We start from the raw sequence: 22,794 nt of genomic DNA on the forward strand, positions 1-22,794 counted from the left end.
AAAAAAAAAAAAAAAGGAAGCAGGGAAAGAGGATGGCATTCACAGACGCACGAAAGAAGAAATCTAGGTGATTAAGGACAGAAGATAGTTAACACTGACTTCCCAAATTTGTCAACGTCAATCCAGTTGGTAGGACACAAAGAGTGGCCACAAAACTCACGTGAGTGGAAATGCTATTACATAGCACGTGTTTGCTATTGACCCTTTCGCTTTGAAAGCTTCTCAGTTTATTGACTAGGAACTGAACTTTCCGTATTTGTTCTGGATTGAGAAATCTCAGTAGCCTGGACAATCTTGGTCCAGTTAGGCCATAATTCAAGCCCGCGAGAGGAATGTGAGATAAAATATGCCACGGGAGAAATTCACTGGCTCTCAGCCGTATTAAGAGCCTTGGCATTTCTTAATAAAGTTAAACTTTTTTTTTTCTTTTCTGATGCAATCTGCATTTTGCTAAATAGGACTTACACTATCTTAAATCTTATTCCAGAAAAACAAATAGTCCAAGCTTTGATTACCCTTTAAGGTTCTGAAATTGCAGGAATTCAAGTTTATTCAATATTTAAAAGACATTGAAAAATGGTACATCGTGCTCCCTCAGTGTGATATCACTTTAATTGCACTTTCTGTGAATGAAAGAGTGTTTAGGGGAGCTGATCCTCCTGATGACTTGGCTCCAGGCTTGACCATGTGGGTCAGAACACTTTACGATATTCCAGTGGTCTCCCAATGGGAGCCAGTAACATGAGAGCCAAGCAAATGACATCAGGCTCACAAGTGTTTTTATGATATTCACTCTCTGACATCAAAAATACATGAAAAGACATGAACATGGATCAAACAATACTCTGAAAACATCCATAAAGAGAATCAACACCACAAAAAAAGTTAATTCCCCTGTACTTGTATAAGAAGAAGTGATATTATTATGGTCATTTCTGGTCCATTTGGCTCTGACACGATATGTCGAATGACAGGAAAACAGCTGGGATGGTGGGGGGGATAGGATCATGAAAAGAAAAAGGCAGTCTGGAAGATCAGATGCCTTATCCCCTTTCATAAAACATATTGAAATCTATAGCAACAACTTTTTAGTTAACTCCTAGTTCTTAGCTGGGAGAGAGAAGGGAAGTTCGTACCATCGATCTGGAAATCAGAGACTTAGAAGCTCAGGGTGTTGGTTGTAATCACGGATCAAAATTGAACATCATGGGCACCTGGGTGGCTCAGTCAGTTGAGTGTCTGCCTTAGGCTCAGGTCATGATCCCAGGGTGGGATCAAGCCCCGCATCGGGGTCCCTGCCCTCGGGGAGCCTGCTTCTCCCTCTCCTCCCCACTCATGCTCTCTCTCGCTCTCTCTCTCTCTCTCAAATAAATAAAATCTTTAAAAAAATTGTCTTAGCTATTTTTATATATAGCAATTCCTAGTTCAAGGAGCTAACAGCACTTTATTTGATTAACGCATAGTGAAATTTCTTATGAAAATGTAACAGATTTCAAATCCAGTTGAAATTTTTCCTATTAGGTATTACAAAATACTGACAAAATTCTAATGTGCAGCCTTGTGTATCCAATGCGCCCCTGCTCAGCGGGGAGTCCGCTTCTCCCTCTGCCTCGGCCCCTCCCGCCGCTCATGCTCACTCCCTCTTTCTGTCTCTCAGAACTTAATATAGTTTTAGAATGTGGACTTTCCTTACAGAATTTATGGCTTTTATTTTCATTCACAGGCAGGACAAATCAAATCACTCTCTGGTTATGTATTAAGCCAAGTAGCATCTCCAACCCCCACTCCCCAACATATAATCCTCATTGCACTTATTTTTAGGTTCCTTCTTTTCAGATAGCCTTATCAGTAACAATTATCTCTGATAACTGTTAACAACAAGTCTCTGAAGCTAATCAGGCTTAAAAAGAAACATATGCATAAAAGCCTTCTCTTTAAACTTGTTCTGGACAATGGCCAAGGTTACCATTGGCTACTGTGAAGAGCCCAGGATGCCCCGACCCAAATCTGCCAGACAGGTCTGGAGACTCTTGTAGGGCCAGCCCCCCTCCCCCCGCCACATCTAACCACTTCACTGCCTTTCACCCACAAGTCAACAGGAAAGGAAAACAGCGACAAAGAGGAGGCTAGAGGCTCTAGGCTGGAAACTGAGGCATTTGAAATCAGGTAGGATCGGGTAGGATCTTGCCTTTACACCTGAATGCGCCAATGGCCGCATCTACACAAGGTTCGCCAGGCTTCCCCAACCCTGAGTCAACACGAGCAGCTTCCTCCCTCTTCTTCTCTTGCCTTCTAGGAACTCAAAGTGTAAAATGCTTCTCAGATTATGGAGCATGTCAGGTGACCTGGAGTGGGAATTAACCCAAACAATCCCTTGAAACTGACCTCGTGTTCTGGATTTTTGCAGAGTAAAATGGAAAAATTGTGCACCAGGTGAAATCCAGCCGTCCGCAGTTAACTGCCTCCCCGCGAACCTAAAGGCTGGGAGATGAACTCTCCCTGGCCCGGCTGGCTTTGGTAGCCAGGGCTTTGATGTCAATGATTTGGGCAACAAGCTGTGTTCGCCTGTAGAAGGGGACTTATTCCTGAAGTCGGGGAAAGGTGAGGGGGAACGCGTGGGTGGTAGATCAGAAACAAAGCGCTGGGAGGATTTTTCTAAGCTGGGAGATTACTCCTGCTTTAGGTAAAGATGAATTATCTTGTTCATTCCCCTCCTTCAGTTTGTTGTTAGGTTTTCGAGTGTATTGAGTTTTGAAGAGTTGATCTTCGAGACATCTGTGCGCTGCTTCTTTCTAAGCCCATAGCCAAGGAGACAGCTTTGTGTTTCTGCGGGTGACAGGACTGTGACTCCCGTGATCCTCTCCTCGAGGGGACAGCCATGAGGGCTCATCGGCGAATCCCAGGACTTGCTCGGCCACTGACTCTGCTTTCTCTACGTGAGTGAAAAGGACACTTGACACACACTCCGTCTTCAGAGATCGAGTTCTAATTAAATCCAGGAAAACTCTGTCAGCTGGAGGAGCCCACAGGTTCGGAGCTGGGTATTTGTTTTTGCAAAATTCCCCAGCTATCGTGTGTGTGTTGCTGCCGCAGAAGCGACCGGTTAGGTGATGGTGGGGTATTTGTTCTGTCTACAGTATATTTTGCTCGGCGAAAACGAAAGCCCACCAGGAAAGTGAACTTGCTTTGAATACAGATGGAAGCATTTTCTCACAAAACCGAAGCCCTACTTTTTCCAGACAGGGCTAAAGGTTAGTTTGATATGGTGCCAACAAACAAGAAACCATAACTAAGTAGTTAAGAATAGGTAAACACAAACGGCTTGGGAGAAGGGAGCTGTCTGGTGGGGTGCCCGTGTGAAGCCAGATTTAACAGCTTCATCAAAGGGAATGTGTTAAATGCTCATTAACTGAATTTACAAATGATCCCCAACTGGGAGGTGTTGCAAACAACAGAGGCACACGCGCACGCACACACACACAGACACACACACACACACAGACACACACACACACACACTAATTACATACACACACTCGCTCCGAACAGGAAATGAAGTAGCAGCTTGGAAAACAGATAGAAGATAAATAATTTTAAAGACAGGCATTTAAAGAAAACATGAACATAGATTGAATCTGGAATTATGCAACAACCTGAGACCAGCAAGTCGCTGTCTCTGACGAATGTCACAGGGACACTGCAGATGGCAGGAGGGGAGTCTGTGCCCATGGTGGCAGGGGGAATGCGCAGCCTCAAAGAATCCTGAAAAGATCTGAGATGCTCAGAAGGAGAGGCAGCAGGGGGTCACTGGACACCAACAGAGACAGTCATGATTGAAGAACACTTGAGAGTAATACGCTGCCACGTTCTTAATGTCTGTTCCTAGAACACCCCTAATTTACACGAGTCATTGACCCAGACCACACTGTGGAAGGATCACACTGGACTGTGTTGGCACACCACAGTCACCCCGCTGATTATTGAGAGGCCGTTAGGAGCAGACCCCTTAAGGTATTGTTCTGGTTGTTGTACAGACGTCGTGAGGAAAAAGGAGTACATTCTAGATCTTGAGCTCCATCATGATGGCCTTGGAGACCCAGGGCAAGTACAGCATCTGGACTCCTGTCCCATCCCTGAATGTGGCCTTCTAGGCTTCCCCTACATATAGGCTCTCGGTACAGCATCCTGCTGGCAGAGCACGTGGAGAAAAGGCAGAGGGGGAGAGGAGACTGGGTGATGGGACACCCGGGTCGTAATTCTGCCTCTGCTGCTAAATGTTTGTGTGACCGTGGGCTCGTCCTGGACCTCTCTGGGTTTCAGTTCCCTAGTAAGATCAGAATTCCTTCCTGGAGGATCCCATGAATCAGCTTCAGGGAAGCCCTAAATCCCTTGATGTTTGTCACCATTTGTTATGAATGTGCATATGTGCACTTTTTAGAGGAAGGACATCTCCTTTGAGAAAGAATCATATTTTTAGAGACGGTCCTCATACAAAAAAGTGAACAACTATTGACTATTGCTAGATTACTGGTAAGGTTCGTTCTCAAACTAAACTTTAATCCCTCATCCATTTAATCCCTTGAATCTCTAACCCATGTAAGCAACCAGAGGTGCTGGTCCTAGAGGAAGAGTCTGAGGACCTGTTCATCATAAGTCACCGAACCTATAATCCAAACATCTGGTCACCTTGATTGGATGTGTTCAGACTGAAAATGGAGGCTCTGTGTGCAGTTGGTTAGAACACAGGTAAGTCCAGGGTTGCCAGTATGATACATGCCTAGACCATTTCACTTTTCACTTGGAAAGTCAACAAAGTAGGGAGAAACTTCTACCAGAATTACCTGTATGAAACCATACTCTGAAATCTTGGAACCCACGAAGAATTGTGGAAAAGAGAAAAATACATGGCCTTTCACTGCTTTTTGAAAAACATCAACTGTAATGTCAATATCACACCCTCAGCAAAGGCTTGTAAAGGGTTTACTGGCTATCGCTCTGGAAAATAGCTTTCCTTGGGCCCCCAAACCTTTTCCAGGGCCACACTGTAAAGTAATTTTATATACCCCGTAATGTGCTAGGTGCTTATCTCCTTTAAGCCATGCTACAACTGTAGCAGGTGGATAATATTAGCTTCATCCTCGTTTTCCAGATGAAGACACGGGACTTTAGAAATGGTGAGGCAACTTTTCTAAGGCCACAGATGGGGAGTACTGGAAGGTGGATTCGAGGGCTGGCAGCCCTTCTTAAGGCCTTGCTACGTGGCTCAGCATTTGTGTCTGATTCCTATGAGTGGGGACTGGAGGTGGGAAGGAGATAGCGTCATATGTTCAGTGTGAGTGAATGTCCTTTCTCACATGGACATCCATAAATACAATATGGATTGGATACAAAGCTGCTTAAATTTTATCTCCTAACGATTTCCTCAGAAAATTCACTCCAGGATATAATGGTTCAAGGCAAAACAAATCTCTCTCTCTCCCCCTCTCCCTCTATCACTCCCCCTCTCCCTCTCTCTCTCTTCCCCCCCTCTATCTCTATCCCTCCTCCCACCCCTCCCCTCACTTATTTTCTCTTACTCTCTAACAGAAAGATCCCATATCCTTGCAGTTCTGCTCCTTAAAAAAATCTATGAGAAAACAGATTCAGAATAATGGCCACCTTTGGGGATGAGGAGGGGATGTGAGAGGGGAGAGATACTGCGTGGCTTTAGCTGTGTAAGTAATACACTTTCTTAAGTTGGACCATGGGCATGTGCTTGTTGGTTTATACATTTTTCTTAAAAAAATCTGAATATCATTAAATCATAAACAAATTTTTTCACTATCTGTCTAAAAAAAAAAAGATTTACTTGGCCTTAAAAAAGTTCATACCGGTTGACTGAGCAGGTCCATTTCTGGGAATCTGTTCTGAGGAAATAATCTGAAATGAGGACAAAGATGTATACGCCAAAAGTCCATCACAACATGATTTCTAATTAGAAAGTCTTGAAAGAATTTAAAGAGCCTAACTAACATAGAATGATTGGACAAATCAGACTACATTTGTGAGCTGGAATATTACACAGACTTAAAAAAAAAGATGCTTCCAGAGAGTTTTTATTGGTATGAGGAAATGCATTTGATGAAGTTGTAAGTGGAAAAGCAGGATATGAAATTATACATAAAGTAAAATTTCAAAGCTCTGGAAATGACTTAAAAAAAAGACCAAAAGAAAACAAGGCAACATCGTGAGTGCCTCTGGGTTGTGTAAACATGGCCCTTTTGTACTGGTTTCCAAGTTTTAATTTCATACAATCGAGCATGTATTACTTTTATATAATAGAAAAAATAATTTAAAAAATGGTTCTTGTCATCAAAAATATTCTGGTAGATTCCTGCATCTGCAGTTGGGAAGGCTCGTGCTGAGGTAGATCACACGCCGCTGCTGACAGGCCGTAGCTAACTCGCAGGGCTCTGGGCAGGCACTTCGGAGGCCACGCTCTGTCCTCGTCCCCACCGCTGACGGCACTTTACAAAAATATAGGTAACAATTCCTCCTCCAGACAATTCAGTGTCTCCTGTGGTGCCTCACCTCTTCCAAGACTAGAGAGAGATGAGGAGAGACCGCTCTGAGCCCCGGGCTTCTGCCCAAGCAGCGAAGAACTGTGAACATGTGAGGTGGTATCACTCACAGACACACACGCTCACATGCATTCCCCCTGGCCTGAGCTCCATGGGAGGAAAGTATGGGGTGTGTGATGGGGGTCCAGGGGCCTCTGTGGCAGCTCTCTTGGGCCCCAGGTGGCTGCAGGGCAGTAGTCACAGCTGTGGGACCGTGGGGGCGAGGAGGAGGAGGGGGCTGCCCTGCAGTCATCTCTTTCTTCTTCGTGTCCCCTCCTCAGTCCCGCCGGTCCTCCAGCAGGACAGCATGGCGCTAGCTAGCCAGCGGCCGATGTCTGGGACAAAGGGGCAGGTAAACCCGGGCTCAGCTGGAAGCACACAGTAAGCCTTCTGGAGTGCGGTCCTCCGGTGAAGGTGGAAAGCAGCTGGCCTGGATCTCATTAGGTCTCCTTCTTGGGGTACACGGGGGACCCTCCCTGCCTCCTGGTGCACCCTGGAGACCCTTGGCCGTGTGTCCTCTCTGCAGAGAAATGCACTATGCTGACAAGCAGGGGCTGCGGCCGGTTCTAAGGCCAGGAGGCGTGAGCTGGGGAGCCGGCAAACAAGAACGAGACAGCAGGGCTAATGGCTTGCCACAGTCTGGATCAAGCACCGTTAAATACTGTGTATCTATAATACATACTTAAAATAGAAAATATATATTTAAAGGTGTTTGATTATATGTATGTTTGATATACATTTTTATATATATTTAAATACATTTAAATATATACTTTAAATGTTTGATGTATGTATATATATCTATGTGCTTTTCATCATCGTAATATTAGGCAGAACTTAGCAAGCAACATACATTTATTTATTTATTTATTTATTTATTTATTTATTTATTAATGAGGCACTGGGGCTCGAAGTCATGGGGCTCGAAGTCATGACCCTGAAATCAAGAGCTGCACGCTCCACCTACTGAGCCAGCCAGGTGCCTCAGTACCCATTTATGAAGCTCAAGTCATGACTCCTCTTCCTTCCCCACACCTAGAGTTCCCCACGTCTCCCCTCCTTTCCTGATACAACCCCGCCTAGCACTGCTAATTCTTTTATTTGTGTTTCTTTCTGGCCTTGCCTTCCTCATTTCTAACTCATGTACTTATCCTGCTAATTTTTTTTTTTTCCATTATAGGCATGTAGACATTATCTGTTGACTTTCCAAAATGAAAAATAATGATTCAACATTCCCTCCTATCCCCCAGCCCCACCCCATTTTTGTCCTCCTTTTATGCTCCCAGTATAGTGATTGTGTTAGTTCAGGTCCTCCGAGAAGCAGAAACCAAGGTAGGATTAGAAATGCACAAGATCTACTGGCACAGGTGCCCGAGAAGGATAAAGGGACAGCTCCCTGGCTAACTTGACATCATGAAGGAGAGGGTCAGGGAAGGAGGGTCGGTGAGGAAGAGCCTTAGACTACAGAGCAGTTCTGAGAAGTTCAAGGCCAGGCTGATGCAGAGACCCGGAGTAAAGAGTGACTGGCCATTGGAGAGGGCCAGCCCTGGGCAGCGGTGGCTGGTGCTCATCCCCTTGCTGTCCTCGGGCAATTGCTGGGAAGCTGGCCGGGCCACCTTTCCCAGTGAAGACAACACTGGGTCCCAAAGAGGGGACACACTCCCCACAGCAGGTCATCCTTTGAGGGGAGGTCTGAACTGTGCATCTTCAAGGCCACCATATTTATATTCTGCTTTATGGTTCTATTAATGTTCAGTGCTTCCATTGTTGTCGGTAGATACTGTTCACAGCTAAATCCTACTGTGTACTATAACCAGATTTCTTTTCTCATTAATTATTTTTCCTTGGAGGTTTCTTTTTTAATTTGAGAAAATTATATATATATATACATATCCACTATTCTCCAAACTTTCTGACAGAATAAAAAACACCCTGCAATATGGTAGAACCCATTTGTATATCAGTCAGTTTCCTTTCTTTCCTTTTTGGAGATGTTCCATCTGGAGCCCCATTCTGGGTAGGTTGTGCTTTGCTTATTCCCTCATTTTGGTGGAACACGTCTTCCAGGGGCCTGCTGAAAAGGGGAGTAAGTGATGTGAATGTTTTGATCCCTTATATACTTTTGGTCTACCCCATGCTCATAAGTTTCTAGGTCAGAAATCATTTGCACCTCAGAACTTGGAAGTTGTTTCCTGGCTTCTAGTGTTTCTGTTGAGAAGTCAATGCCATTCAGATTCTTGATGTTTATGTGGCCTTTTTTTTTTTTCCCCCTTTCTGGCAGCTTTTAGGACCTCCTATTTATTCCTGGTGTTCTAAAATTTCATAATGATGCATCTTGTCTCTATGCTGGGTGCTAGGTGGGTCTTTCTAATCAGGAAACTCATTTCTTTCACTTCTAGGAAATTTTTGTGTTGTTTTGTTGATTTCTTCCAATTTGTTTTTTCAGTGCTTTCTAGAACTTTTTTTTTTTAAAAGATTTTATTTATTTATTTGACAGAGAGAGACCCAGCGAGAGAGGGAACCCAAGCAGGGGGAGTGGGAGAGGGAGAAGCAGGCTTCCCGCGGAGCAGGGAGCCCGATGCGGAGCTCCATCCCAGGACCCTGGGATCATGACCTGAGCTGAAGGCAGATGCTTAATGACTGAGCCACCCAGGCGCCCTGAACTTTTTTTTTTTAATGTAGGCTCCCCCAATGTGAAGCCCAACGTGGGGCTTGAACTCATGACCTTGATATCAAGACCTGAGCTGAGATCAAGAGTCAGACATTTAACCAACTGAGCCACCGAGATGCCCCTAGAACTTTTATTATTTGGATATTTGACCCTATTGGACTAATCATCAATTTCCTTAGACTCTGTCCTGCTTCCTATCTGGTGCTGACAGATTTTCTAAACTTTATCTTCAAAGCTTCTACAGATTGTTTTTGTTACCAGAATGTTCCTTTTTTTTTTTTAAAGATTATTTATTTATTTATTTGACAGAGAGAGACACAGCGAGAGAGGGAACACAAGCAGGGGGAGTGGGAGAGGGAGAAGCAGGCCTCCCGCTGAGCAGGGAGCCCGACGCGGGGCTCAATCCCAGGACCCTGGGATCATGACCTGAGCCAAAGGCAGACGCTTAACGACTGAGCCACCCAGGCGCCCCAGAATGTTCCTTTTTTATTGTATCTGTTCTTGGTTTTGTTTCCCTTAACCTCACTGAGGATACTCATTGTATATCTTGGATTCAGTTATGTCCCCCACATTGTCTCTGAGTTCATTTTCCCCACTCATCAGCTTTCTCCTATTGTTTGATGATCCTTTGTTCTCACTTAAGACTGGGGAACCAGAAATCAGATTGTAAGCCCTGTGTTGTGGGGCTTTTTGCTGTAGGCTTTACTGTGATTGATTTGATAGAGGGCCCAGATTCCTGTAGGGGATCCCCAAATGTCAGTATTTATAAATCTTCACTGTTGGGCAGGTCTTTTTCAACACAGAGGAATTCTCCCATCTCCTCTCTTGGTGGTGGTAGTTGGGGTAGGGGGAGGCTGTTTACAGCCCTGGCTGCCAACTGAATTTGGGAAGGTAACTAGAAAGTCTTGCCTTTCAGTACATAGATTTTCTTAGTGCCCTTGTTTTCAGGGTAGTGACTGAACCCCTTCCTCAGCCATTTCTGAGACCAGACTTTCTGGTTCAGCTTCTCTAGCCTTCTGCTATGATGGGGAGTGAAATGGTGCAGCTTCTTGGTTGCCCAGACAGGCCTGGGATGGTGGGGGCAGGGGGACACAGGGTTCTCATTATTCCCTATACATACAGGCTTCTAAACAATCTTCCTATGTTCAGCCCTTCCCTATCCCTTGGCCTTATAGGGGATGAGAGAGCCCTGTCTCCTTTTCTAGAATCTTCCTAGAATGAGTGACTCCAATGAGCTTCTTCTTATGGATATTCTCTAGACCGCACACCCCAAGTAATTAATTCTCAGTTTTCCCCATTGTATACTACATCCATTGCTACTGTTTCCCTCAACCTATGCTCAATCTTTCCAACTTCCATTGGCATTTCTCATTTCTATTATCCACCCTCCACCCTCCCCACCCATTCACTGTTGTTCTCATGGTTTTATTTTGTTTTTTCTCTTATTTCCATTTTACCAGGGTTTGAGGAGAGAGTGGGAAAAAGAGCATATGTTCAATCTGCTACGTATAATGAGGCATCATGCTTCTCTTATATTCTATTATTACATTTTCAATACCCTCCAGGTCAACAGTCTGCTTCAAAAATGGTTGAAAAACTCCTCCTTTGTGGAATGTGCTCAGAAGTAGCAACAGCTCTCAACTCTTCTTATTCCCAGATATTCTTCTTTGACTTTTTGATCAACTTCTTCACGAAGGTCCTGAAGGGTTACCCTTACTGTCTGACACTGTGCTACTTTATACACAGTAAGGCTCATTTCATCTTCATAGAATCCTTGCCAGGGAGGTATTATTATATCCATTTCACAGACAAGAACTATGGTTTGGAAGTATTTCCCAGGAAACTCAGCTAGTAAGACACGGAGGCTAGGCTCAAGTGGGGTCAGTCTTCGTCTTCTTTTTTTTTTTGAGAGTGAGCGATCACAGATGCTTGCGATAACAAGAGTAGGAGGGTTGGGGGGATGGGCAGAAGGAGAGGGAGAGAGAGAATCTTAAGCAGGCTCCATGCTTAGCACCCTGAGATCATGACCTGAGCCGAAATCAAGAGTTGGACGCTTAACCAACTGAGCCACCCAGGTGTCCTGCTTGAATCCTCAGTCTTAGTTCTAAGCTGACTGCTCTTTCCTGGGCACTTCGCTACCTACCCTGAAGAGGGTGTTTGTGCTAGGTGGCTGCAGTACTTGCAGGCCAAGTGCTTTGTGAGAAAATGTGAGTTCCATGGAGCCAGAGCCCTCATCTGCCTGCTCACCTCCATCTCCCAAGCGCAGAACAATGCTTGCTGTGCTGAAAATACACAATCAATATATTTTAAATGCATGAAAGGCTGAATGAATGAATGGATGAACATGACTTCATTTAACTCTCAGAACAACCTAGTCAGTCATTACTCTAATATTAGAGCTAATATATCTAATGTTAACCTTTTGTAAAAGGTTAGGAAACAAGTCTCAGAAATTTGGGACTGTCTTTCCCAGAGGATCACTCATTCCAGAAAGCATTGCTTTCATTAATCTGTAAAATAACCCATGCTTAGGTGCCCACAGGGGCTGAAGGAGAGTGCTGAGTTGGCTTGGCTAAGTTAGTTAGTTCAGAATTCTTCAGCATTCATTCAACAAAATATTAGTGAGTATCCACCGTGTACTACTGGGCTGTGGGATTTATATTCATTAAATCTCCTCCCAGCTCCACAATAGCCCTGCCAGAGAGATCGTTGGCCTAAAACCATTTCCAAACTATCCATTTGTCCAATGAAGAGTTTGCTTAAAATTCAACCTCCGTTTTGAGAATCTGGACTTCATTTTAGTGTCCTATATTTCCTTGGCATTTTGGAAGAGTTAAACAGTTTAAAACAATCCGTTCCTTTAAGGCCACTTCTAGCTTGATTTTGTATTTCTATTAGGTAGTTACTGAACTTGCAGGGCTTTTTTTAAATGATGGGATTGTTCTGGATACTTGAAAGTGCCTTATTCTATTTGACCTACTTTTGGAGAGTTGGACTCCTTTTGGTCCATTTATGTGAAGCCTTTTATTCAGAATTTAAATGAAATTAAAACTTAATTTAATTTAATATTTATTTCCAGGACACCTGGACAGATGCAAAAAACTCCGAAGGGGATTGAATTTTACATGAGTGGGTTTTTGGGTAAGATGTTCTCCAGCCAGACTGTAATGAGAAAAAAAATGGAAACAAAGACCTAGGGAATCCATTTACTTACCCCCATCCTTTCCTCTCTCCCCACTGTAATCCAAGGAGGAGACTGGGTTCCTCCTGGCTCCCGATTTTTATGATTCTAGGTGTTAAATGCTATTTTCCCAGTTCTCCAAAGGTGTGGACTCAGGTGGGTCATTCACTGGATGTATTCGAGGTAGGCAAAACTTCTGGCAACCTCTCCAACAAGCATACCTACCTATTCATCCAAAAACCATGCCCCAAAACATCAGTGGGACATGGGAATGGCTTAAAATAGGAATGACTAAAATAGCCAGAGAATTAGATAACTTTGTAGCACCTGCATAGTGATTGTATTAATTATGGCAATGCTTATAGTTCGAACAGGTAGAAGAGGGGAGGACTCACATTCTTTCTGCCTACCTAACATGTCCTTGGAGCAGAATTTGTGGAATTTGTTAAATGTGTTAACTATTTGAACAAGTCTCTATTTTTGATAGGGGAAAATAGAATCAAAATTGCTCTGAGCAATTTGAGGGAGAGGTAAGTGTTCAGGGATGGCATAAGAGTAACTGAATATTTTAGGGGCACCTGGGTGGCTCAGTCGGTTGAGCATCTGATTCTTGATTTCAGCTCAGGTCATGATCTCAGGGTTATGGGATTAAGCCCCCCCCCCCATCAAGCTCCACGCTCAGTGCAGAGTCTGCTTGGGGTTCTCTCTCTCTCCCTCTTCCTCTACCCCTCCCCCTGCTCAAGCTCACACCCGCTCTCTAAATAAATAAATAAATAAAATCTTTTTTAAAAAAGAGTAACAGTATTTTAGAACATGGTCCTATTAAATTCAATCTAGGAAACATAAAGAGAGTGTTCAAAGACTGTATATTTTGTTCAGAATTCTTCAGCATTCATTCAACAAAATATTAGTATCTTTTTAAAAAAAGATAAAAATAGATGATTCTTTGTAAAAAAAAAAAAGAGTAAAGTGTGATTATCTTTATTTTCATATTTGGAAAACTATTGGAGTGTCAACATAATGTCTACAAACTTCCCGGAAGAATTTTTTTTAGAATTCCCTGGACATTATCTGGAATAAAGGTGATGTCCTTCTGCTGCCACAGTGTTTTGTGGGCCACTAAGATCATCTGATCCTTGCTGCTAGTCTGTCCGCAGAGTTTCTGACCAGTCACTCTGAAGCTGACTTTCCCTGGAAACTCTCAGCTGGCCGGTCTGGGCATAATGAATCAAATGTCCCTCCATGCTATAAAATTCTACCGCTCTAACTTTTCAGGTGTTAAAATTGTATTTTGAAAAGTATATCCACAGGGAAATCCACCAAAGGGGACTTTAGAGCATTGTCGACTGTGACAGCTGAGTCGGACGTCTGATCTGTGCCAGAAGCCACATCAGCTGTGAGGACATTCCTGTGTGAAGTGTGTAGACTCTGGGGCCAGACTGCTTGGGTCCAAATACTGGCTCCTACACGTGCTGGTTATGTGACTAGTTGTGTGCCGTCTTATCAGTAAAGTAAGGATTTTATGTAACTACTCCTCAGGGTTGTTGTGAGGATAAAATGAGTTAAAATGTGTAAAAAGCCTAGAAGGGTGCCTGGCACCTGGTAAGTGGTATAGTAAGTGTTAGTTAGGAATGTATTACTATCATTAGTATTTATGTAAAGTATGCGAAATATACAAGGCACTTTTTGGGGTTGCAAATGCATAGGAGTGTTATTGCAGGTATATATACACACACACACAATTATTCCTTTTATAATCCTGAAAGTGCAATTTCTCAACAGTGCAATTTCTCTTCTTTCCCTTTGCAACTACTTGCCACCAAACAACTTTCTCATAATCCCTGCCCCCCACCCCCACTGGTTTTGAATGTACAAGTGTTACCTCTTCCTCCATCACAGATTATTTAATTTGGACAGAGCTGGACACAGGGGCCCAGGCTTCTTCTGGTTTCAAGTTCTATGGTTGCCATTTCAGATTTAGATTGATATTTTACTACCACCTATCTTCAACCTGGTATGGCTTAAAGAATAGACTAAAGCTTTTAGATGGATTATCATATAATCCTTACAAAAACTCTTCAAAGGTAGGTATTACTCCCATCTTACAGATGAATAAAAGCAAAAGTAGAGAGGTAAACTACCTACTCAAGTCTACATAACTAGGAAGTAGAGAGCTAGAGGTAGAACCCGTTTATTCTTACTCCAAGCTCCATTATCTTCCCACTACTCATCATCCCTCCCTTACAACAGTATAAATAAAATAATAATGGACAAATTCCATCAATGTCATGCCCTTGAACCTGTCTAAAAGACCCATCCAGAATTCCATAGATATTTTTATATAGCTCTCCATCTTCCTCTAAATAAACCAGCTTTTTCTCTAGTACTCTATCCATCCATCCATCCATCCATCCATCCATCCATCCATCCATCCATTCTTCCATCCATCCATCCATCCATCCATCCATCCATCCATCCATCCATTCTTCCATCCATCTATTGATCCAATCATACCATCCATTTATCCATATGATCACCTATTTTTTATTTTATTTTTTAGATTTGTTAGAGAGAGAGAGAGAGAGGGAGGAAGGATGGGCAGAAGGAGAGGGAGAGAGAGAATCCTCAAGCAGACTCTCTGCTGAGCATGGAGCCCAATGCAGGGCTCGATCCCAGGACCCTGAGATCATGATCTGAGCCGAAATCAAGAGTTGGATGCCCAACAGACTGAGCCACCCAGGTGCCCCTATCTGATCACATATTTATCCATCCAATTATCCATCCATCCATCCATCCATCCATCCTTTTACTAATTATCTACTATGTTTCAGGCATTGTAGCAAGTTCTGAGAATCCCTGTCTTTAAGGAGGTCTCAGCTTAGGGAAGAGGGCAACATATAAAGTGAAAATTGCAATATAATCTGGTGAATGTTAGTATATCATGGTACTTACAAGGTGTTCTAGCAGAGGTGGGGAGTGAATGTCTAATTTTTCATAGGGCATATTTTCAAACTGTGGTCCTTGGCAATTTAGAAGGTCAATAGCTACGTGCAAATAAAGGGGTTTGTTACCAAGGGAGCAGAGAGGTGGGAGTTTGAGGCCCCACAGAAGAGTTTTAACTGTGTTAATGTTGGAGCTGATCAAGAGTTTGCCAGGAATCAGAAGGGGAGGAAGACATTACAGGCAAAATGAAACCCACAAGTGAAAAACCACAGGCAAATAATTAAGACTCCAACCTAGAGTACCATATGAGGAAGTAGCAGGAGACAAAGCACCTAGGACAGGTGATTAGGGTTCAGATAAAGAAAGGAACAGAGTGCGAGGTCAAGAATTAATTCTCAAGGAAATTAAAAGTGTTCTCAAAAGCAGTATTATAGTTCATCGTAAAATTTATTCTCTAGTGTCATTAAACAAAATGGTAAAAGTTCTTACGGTCCATTTCCAGAAACTTGTAACAAATTCTCTATCTTTGGGGGTAAATTTGCATTCAGGAGTTGAGCTAGGGGCCTAAAGTTGTTTCTGGGGAATAATGTGTTCTGAATTCCAAACAATGGCTTACAAAACTTCTAGAGAAATGAGGCTGTGAATTGGCTCGGTGGCGTAGCCCCTTAGTGACAGGCCTCATGTTCAAATATGGACCAGGGAAAGGAAATGTGAACATTTGTTTATTTTGTTACTCAAAGAGTGGCAGAGAGCTTTTTGGAAGTGGATATTACTTAATGGTAATGGGAGTTAAATTTATGATATAAGTTTCACCCGGAAAGTGTCTGCAACACTGCTTTTATTTTCTTCCCCAACCCCTGGGGTTGAGATTAAGTAGCTTAGTTGAATTAAGATATATATACAGTCATCTCCCAAAGAGGAAGCTGGTGTGAACTAGCACCATTTCTATAGATTTCAAGGCTCATTTGTCAGTCTCCTTAGGTAGGACAGAAGCAATGTTTCTAAGCCTAATAATTCCCCTTTCTGTCCGAGTTGATCAATACATCTTTTTGCATTCTCCAGCACAAAAACCCAAATGTGCTTCCTTTTCTAAAAGGAAGCCTCTGTCTTGCTGGGATTAAGAGGGCAGAGTCCCATGACACAGTTTGCAGTCAATTTTGGCATCCGAAAAACCTTCCCTCTTTCAAGAACTGTGGGCAACCCATCAAGAGGGAACAGTATTTTGGCATTTGTATGGAGAATCTTACCTGCCAACTGGGCTGCTCATAAAATATTGTTTCTGAAACCAGGGGAAGCACATGTAACAAGAACAGGCTTTGTCCTGTCAGAACATTTGTGATGAGCACATCTGCAGCGAGTTGAAGGAAATGACAAGCAGCTGCGTCTGTTCCTTTTCTCCCATACCAGCTCTCCTTGGCTTCTCGAACACTCTCCTAGGGGATGATTGTTACCTCTCAAGACTCGTATTTCAGATTTCCTCACTTTATCAATCCCATAACCCTGGAATCAGACATTTTACACACAGTTGTTCTGACTGGCATCCTGGTGCTATTACCCCAAACACCCATCACCTTCTCCGCTCCACTCTGGGTATCAATCTTACCAAAAAAGATGAGGGAATATTTAACGAGGTGAACTAGGTCAATATGTTCAGACTGACATTTCTTCTAGGATTCCTTTTCCTAATTCTGTTTTCATTCGACAAGCATGTATTGGGGATCCACGGTGCTAGGCACTGTCCCGAGCTTCTCAGAGAAGCTGGTAAGCAGAATAGACTTCTGGAAGTAACCCGCCAGGCCGCCACTCACCAAAGCCCAGTCCAGAATTGGAGAGGGAGCCAGAAGGGCCTCAAGGAGCTAGGCTGGAGGGCTCAGCATCCTCACGCCGCCAGGCCCTCAGACCCCTGTTTATCACCACTGTAGGCTTCTCTCTCCTTTAATCATCTTTAATGGACAAGTCTAACCTCCTTTCTTGTTCAAAAGGAAACGAACTTCACACTATAATATACTGCTGTAACCGAGAAGACCGAAACAAAGTCGAGAAGAAAACGTCAGTAGAATATTAAAAGCTACATAGTTCATCAGATGGTCCCAGTCCCCGGAGGCTTATAATAGGGAGTACATAGTTACATCCTTCATTCTTAGCATGACTGGAAAGATTTTAAAATAATTTCATAGATAAGCAGAGGTTGGAAAAGCGCTGGCTTTTTAACAGTAAAAACTTTTCTTGGCTTACAAAACCGTGTTAGAGTCTCGGTGTCATGGTGTGTGTGGGGGGGACTTTTATATAAATATCTACATAATTCTAGGTATATATCTTATGTAAACGATAAGTCACAAAAACCCGGCAAAATCTGGCAGAAGAATTCCCAAGCAGCGGAGGTTTCCTGGCCTCTCTTGGAATTCTGAGCAATTCCTTGGTAGCAAGGACAGTCCCAGATGCTGACAGTTACTTTTTACCTGTTAGCTACCATCGTCCCCTCCCGAGTAGTCCCGCATAAGGGTCCAAAGACCACTTCCACACCGAAAAACAGTTTTAAAATTTGAAAACGGGCATCCTACATACCCTGCAGTCCTGATCCTCCATGAAGGGAGCTGCTGTGTTGCTATCAGGCCATACGTTCGAATGTTCTCCGACTTCCTTTCTGACTCAGATCGAATGAATCCGCAGCACTGATGTAAGGCTCTTAATGGGAATCTGTTTTCAATTCAGGGCAGATGTGGGACACTCTTGTAGCCCTAGGGATTATCAACTTTAAAACAAATCGCCTTCAGGATGATAAGTCAAGAGGCAGTAACTGTTTCCTGAGGCCTCCTTGGGGTTCCTTCCAGATGCTTAACATATAACACAATAACTATGGCACAAAAAGCAGGTTTTGCTCTTGAGGTTCTCAGACTTTAAGACAAAGCTCGCAAATGATCCTCGTCAACGAAGCATATAAATACATCGCAGAATTTTACACAGAAATTCAGAGGTTTTGGTAACATACAAAAGTGATCAAAGTGTCCCTGTCCCCATTCCTCCTCCCCCCAAAACTCTCTGAGCACCGTGTTCGGTTCATTGAGTATAGTTTTTCCACACATTGAAATTAAATTGTTCTGGTGCAGAATTTTCTTGGCTCAAGGAAAGGAAGGGGAGGATTATTCCAAGACTTCCACAGAGAAACATCCAGAAATCAATTTAATATGATAAGTTTAATGTTCTAGAATTAGCATTCACACGGCACAAACTGCTTGCATCTTGGAGCACCCTCTGTTCTGAGACCACTCTGTAGGGTTGGCCCACATGCCAGGATTGTAGACGCAAAAAAACATAGCTGGGGTTTAATATACTTTACCCAATTTAATAACCCTGAAAAGAGGTTAAGAAAAATCCCCCCTAACTTGTAAGGACTCTAAAAGAAAATCTTAGGATTTTTAAAGAAAACCTGCCTTTTAATTAAACAAGTCTTACATAGAACTTTAAAATATTAAAAGTTAGCGTGCCTGGCATTTCCCCATAAAGCACACACAGAGGAGTTTAGGTATAAGGAACATTAGCAAGGCGTCAGTAAATAGTCACATTAAATTATATATATTTAGAAAACACAGTCTGCTCCTTCAAATTATATTATGAGAGTGACTTAGCAAAACTAAATCCTAAAATATTAAGTCATCCACCAATGAACACTAGGGCTACTCTTTCTCTTATCTTCATGGGACAGGAGGAATTAAACTTCCAGTAGCTTGTACGTGTTCTAAATAACCAGTAAGCAGCATTACAAGGGGTGTTAAGTGTTCTCGATGGGACCTAAGGAGACCTGTCCCCTGATCTCTTTAACTGGGGACCTCTGGGCAAGCCACGGCCCAGGCCACGGTTTCTTTGTAAAGTGGCTGAATTAGGTAGGTGGCTTCTAAAATACACATCTCAGCTATCAGTTCTGATGCATTAACCAAGACCTGGTAGAGCAGAGGTAAAGGCCTTGCCTTTCTTTGTTTTCAAGAGTAATTCCTAATTGCCACACAGACAAAATTGTTTTCCACTTTGAAGCATATGTTCATTTTCATGGCAAAGCCAAATTTTAGCTAAAAAGTTGGATCTGAAAGGTAAAGAAACCTACTCTCTTATACAAATGAGGCACCTAGATTTTTGTTTTCCTTTGGTTTCATAGGCTTCTTGGGAAACAATGATCTAAGTGATACTTTAGAATTCTGATCCTCCTCATGGACATCAATAATGTACTTAGCACATTTATTATGATTAGTTAATTAAAAAAAATTAAATGGGTAAGGGAAGTCAGTTGTTGTCAGTGAGACATGGGTAACTTTGATAGATGGGAAGGTGGGGTTGTCTGGCACAGGGGGTGGGTGGTGTGATGTGATAAAGGAGTATGGAGTTCAGCCCTGGAGTCCAAATGCTAGTTCTGGGGCTGCTACTGGGTTCTTCTCTTTTGTAAGCCTCTGATTACTTGTCCATACAAGGAAGGCATTGGTCTCTGCATCCTCTTACCTCCCTAAATTATCAAAGGAGAAATTTTGTCCCATGAGATGTTGCTTTGGCTTTGGAGTTTGACTCCCAGGAGCACTGAAGCTATGACTATAAAATCAGAAATTCTGTATACATCGGATAATAACTGTAGATCAGGCAAAGGTCTATAGTTAACCTGTGATAGTTTCCTTTTCACAACTGTGGGAGGGCCCTACTTACCTATAGAAAAGAGCTCAGGTATACCAGTAAAGTCCTGTTATAGAGAACGTTGTAGTAATTAGGGTTTACTTTCCATAAACCTGTTTATATTTCTCAGCTATGATTTGATAGTATATGAACATTTTTTTTTTAAGCAGGCTCCATGCCCAGTGTGGAGCCCAATGTGGGGCTCGAACCCACGACCCTGGGATCAAGACCTGAGCTGAGATCAAGAGTTGGATGCTCAACTGACTGAGCCACCCAGGTGCCCCTAGTATATGAACATTTTTTTAAAAAGTTATGTAAAATACTGGTGTTGTGGATTGGATTGTGTCTCCCCCAAATTCATATGTTGAAATCCTAATCCCAGTACCTCTGAATGTGATCTTATTTGGAGATAGGATCTTTACAGAGGTGATTAAATTAAAATGAGGTCACTAGGGTGGGCACTAATCTGAGTATAAAAAGGGGAAATTTGGACAAAGAGACATGCATACAGGGAGAACACCATGTGAACAGAAAGAGAACCATCTGTAAGCCAAGGAGAGATGCCTGGAACAGATCCCTCCTCCCAGCCCTCAGAAGGAATAAACCCTGCTGACACCTTGATTTTGGACTTCCAGCCTCCAGAACTGTGAGACAATACATTTCTGTTGTTTTAGCCCCTCCTCTGTGGTACTTTGTTATAGCAGCCCCAGCAGACTAACACAATTGGCATAATCTGAACAGTGATTGTGCATTATGCATTGCATCCTACTGTGTATCAAATACTTATATAAACAAACCAAGTATTCTAGAGGTGAAGAATGTGAGAGCTGGAAGAAATGGGCACTGGGAACGGGCAGACAATGGGGAAAGGCCATTACGGCAATACATTTTTAGTTTTAAAAAATTCCTACTATCTCTCTGCTCCCTGGCCACCCCCCCTAACCCCTGAATCCAACACACAATATAACACAGAAATGATTCAACAAAGCACACAAAATGCAAACAAATGTAAAAAGCTTAAAGAAACGAGGCGTGCCTCGGTGGTGCAGTTGGTTAAGCGTCCAACTCTTGGTTTCTGCTCAGGTCATGATCTCAGGATCCTGGGATCAAGCTCCACGTCGGACTCTGCGCTCAGTCTGCTTAAGACTCTCCCTCTCCCTCTTCTCCTCCTCCCCTTACCCCCCCTCCCCGCGCTCTCTCTCTCTCTCAAATAAATAAATCTTTAAAACAACAACAATAACAAAAACTTAAAGAACTAGGGGTGGGGAGGGTACACACTTGGGAATACTCAGGGCCCCCTTCTCGGTCTGGGTATCACGTATCACATACGCTGACTCAGCTCAAGAGTTGGGGCCACGCCTCCAGCGGCCATACCACTCACTTCAAGCATGCATAATACACCCTCTTATGAATTAGAAGGCCTTTTTCCCAAATGCAAACAAACACATCACGAACGTACTGTTATTTCATATCACAAAAAGTTAGGCTCCATTGGTTTTCCCAATGAAAGCACTTTTTCAGAAATAGAAGGAGATGCTAAGGAACAGGGATGGTGAATGTACATTAAAACAAGCACTGATTACACGAGCAAGCTGATATGGTTTCCAAAGATAAAACCCAGACTGGATCCAGCATCATTTTTCCCAAATGCCTTATCTGGCAAAGTTTGGAAGTGAGTAAATTTTACAAAGCCATTTTAAAGGAAATGCAAATGTTCGGAACTTAGATATTCATTAAAATCAATCTCCATTATCTTTCTTCTTAGCAAGCTTAGAATTAAACACAGTCTCTAGATACTGACAGTATTTATGGCTCACACAAAGCCGAGACAAAGGCTGGACTCAAACAGTGCAGGAAATAGGAAGGAAGATTTTCGATTTAACTACGTAGGCCAGGCAAGTGGATGTGGCCCCAGAGAAAACGGGATTCTGCAAGACTTAACTTTTCAAAGACAATGCTAGAATGTTCAGCGGAAACTGATAGACCAGGGGTTCTGGCAGAGTTTGATGCTTTCAAAATAGTGAGGAGGAGTGGAAATACCTCTTGCTGTGCACAGAGTTGAGCCGAGTTTGGCAACTCGGATATCAGCAGTTAATTAACTTTTCTTCCTTCATATTTGCCATGGTAGCTTGTCTGTATGTTATTTACATTAAACCTGATCTACCTAGCTTTCCCAGGAGAGCGAAAAGTAATAATGTAGGCTTTACAGAGCTGTGCGATATATCCTTTTTGCAGGGGACAAAATAAACATTCAGTTATGTCTGTCCCATTCCCATTGTGCACACCAAAACTTGAGTTTATTATTTTATTTCACAATATTCAAGCATTTGTTCTCAAATGAAAGAATTCTTCTTTCGACGCATTTCTTGCCATTCCAAATTGTTTAATCAAGGAAAGTTTTGAAACATTGAAAATCTTATCCATCCGTCAAGATTTCCCGAAACTCTAGAAAGGGGCTGGTGATGATTCTGGCATTAAGAGAGCTGTCAGTTATATTATTTACTGTTCACATAGTTGGTTAACACACATTTGCCTTTCGTTCATGGGATTCATAAAATTTCACATGGGTTAGAGATGAATCAAGTGTGAAGACTTTAAACAATATTCCTTCCAACTCTCAGACTCTGATTCAACATAGTATTTCTCATACTTGCCTGCTGAGAAGAGACAGCTAGGGGTGCTTGTTGAAATACAGACTCCCAGTCCCTTCTCTTGGAAGCTGATTCTGTAGGAATGGAGGGACTCTG

The 22,794-nt window shown here is 42.8% G+C and overlaps 1 protein-coding gene across 1 annotated transcript in view; it reads right to left on the bottom strand.

Moving 5' to 3' along the window:
- The window catches only part of SASH1 (SAM and SH3 domain containing 1), a 245,783-nt gene extending 226,929 nt beyond the window's left edge, over window positions 1-18,854 (bottom strand). The window contains exon 1 of the mRNA XM_032407689.1: window positions 17,960-18,854. Coding sequence (XP_032263580.1) covers window positions 17,960-17,980 — 21 coding nt within the window. The 5' untranslated portion in view covers window positions 17,981-18,854. The remainder of the gene's footprint in view (window positions 1-17,959) is intronic.
- Window positions 18,855-22,794: the final 3,940 nt, after the last annotated feature.

This window comes from Phoca vitulina, unplaced genomic scaffold (genome assembly GCF_004348235.1).
Source record: "Phoca vitulina isolate PV1807 unplaced genomic scaffold, GSC_HSeal_1.0 scaffold9, whole genome shotgun sequence".
NCBI lineage: Eukaryota > Metazoa > Chordata > Mammalia > Carnivora > Phocidae > Phoca > Phoca vitulina.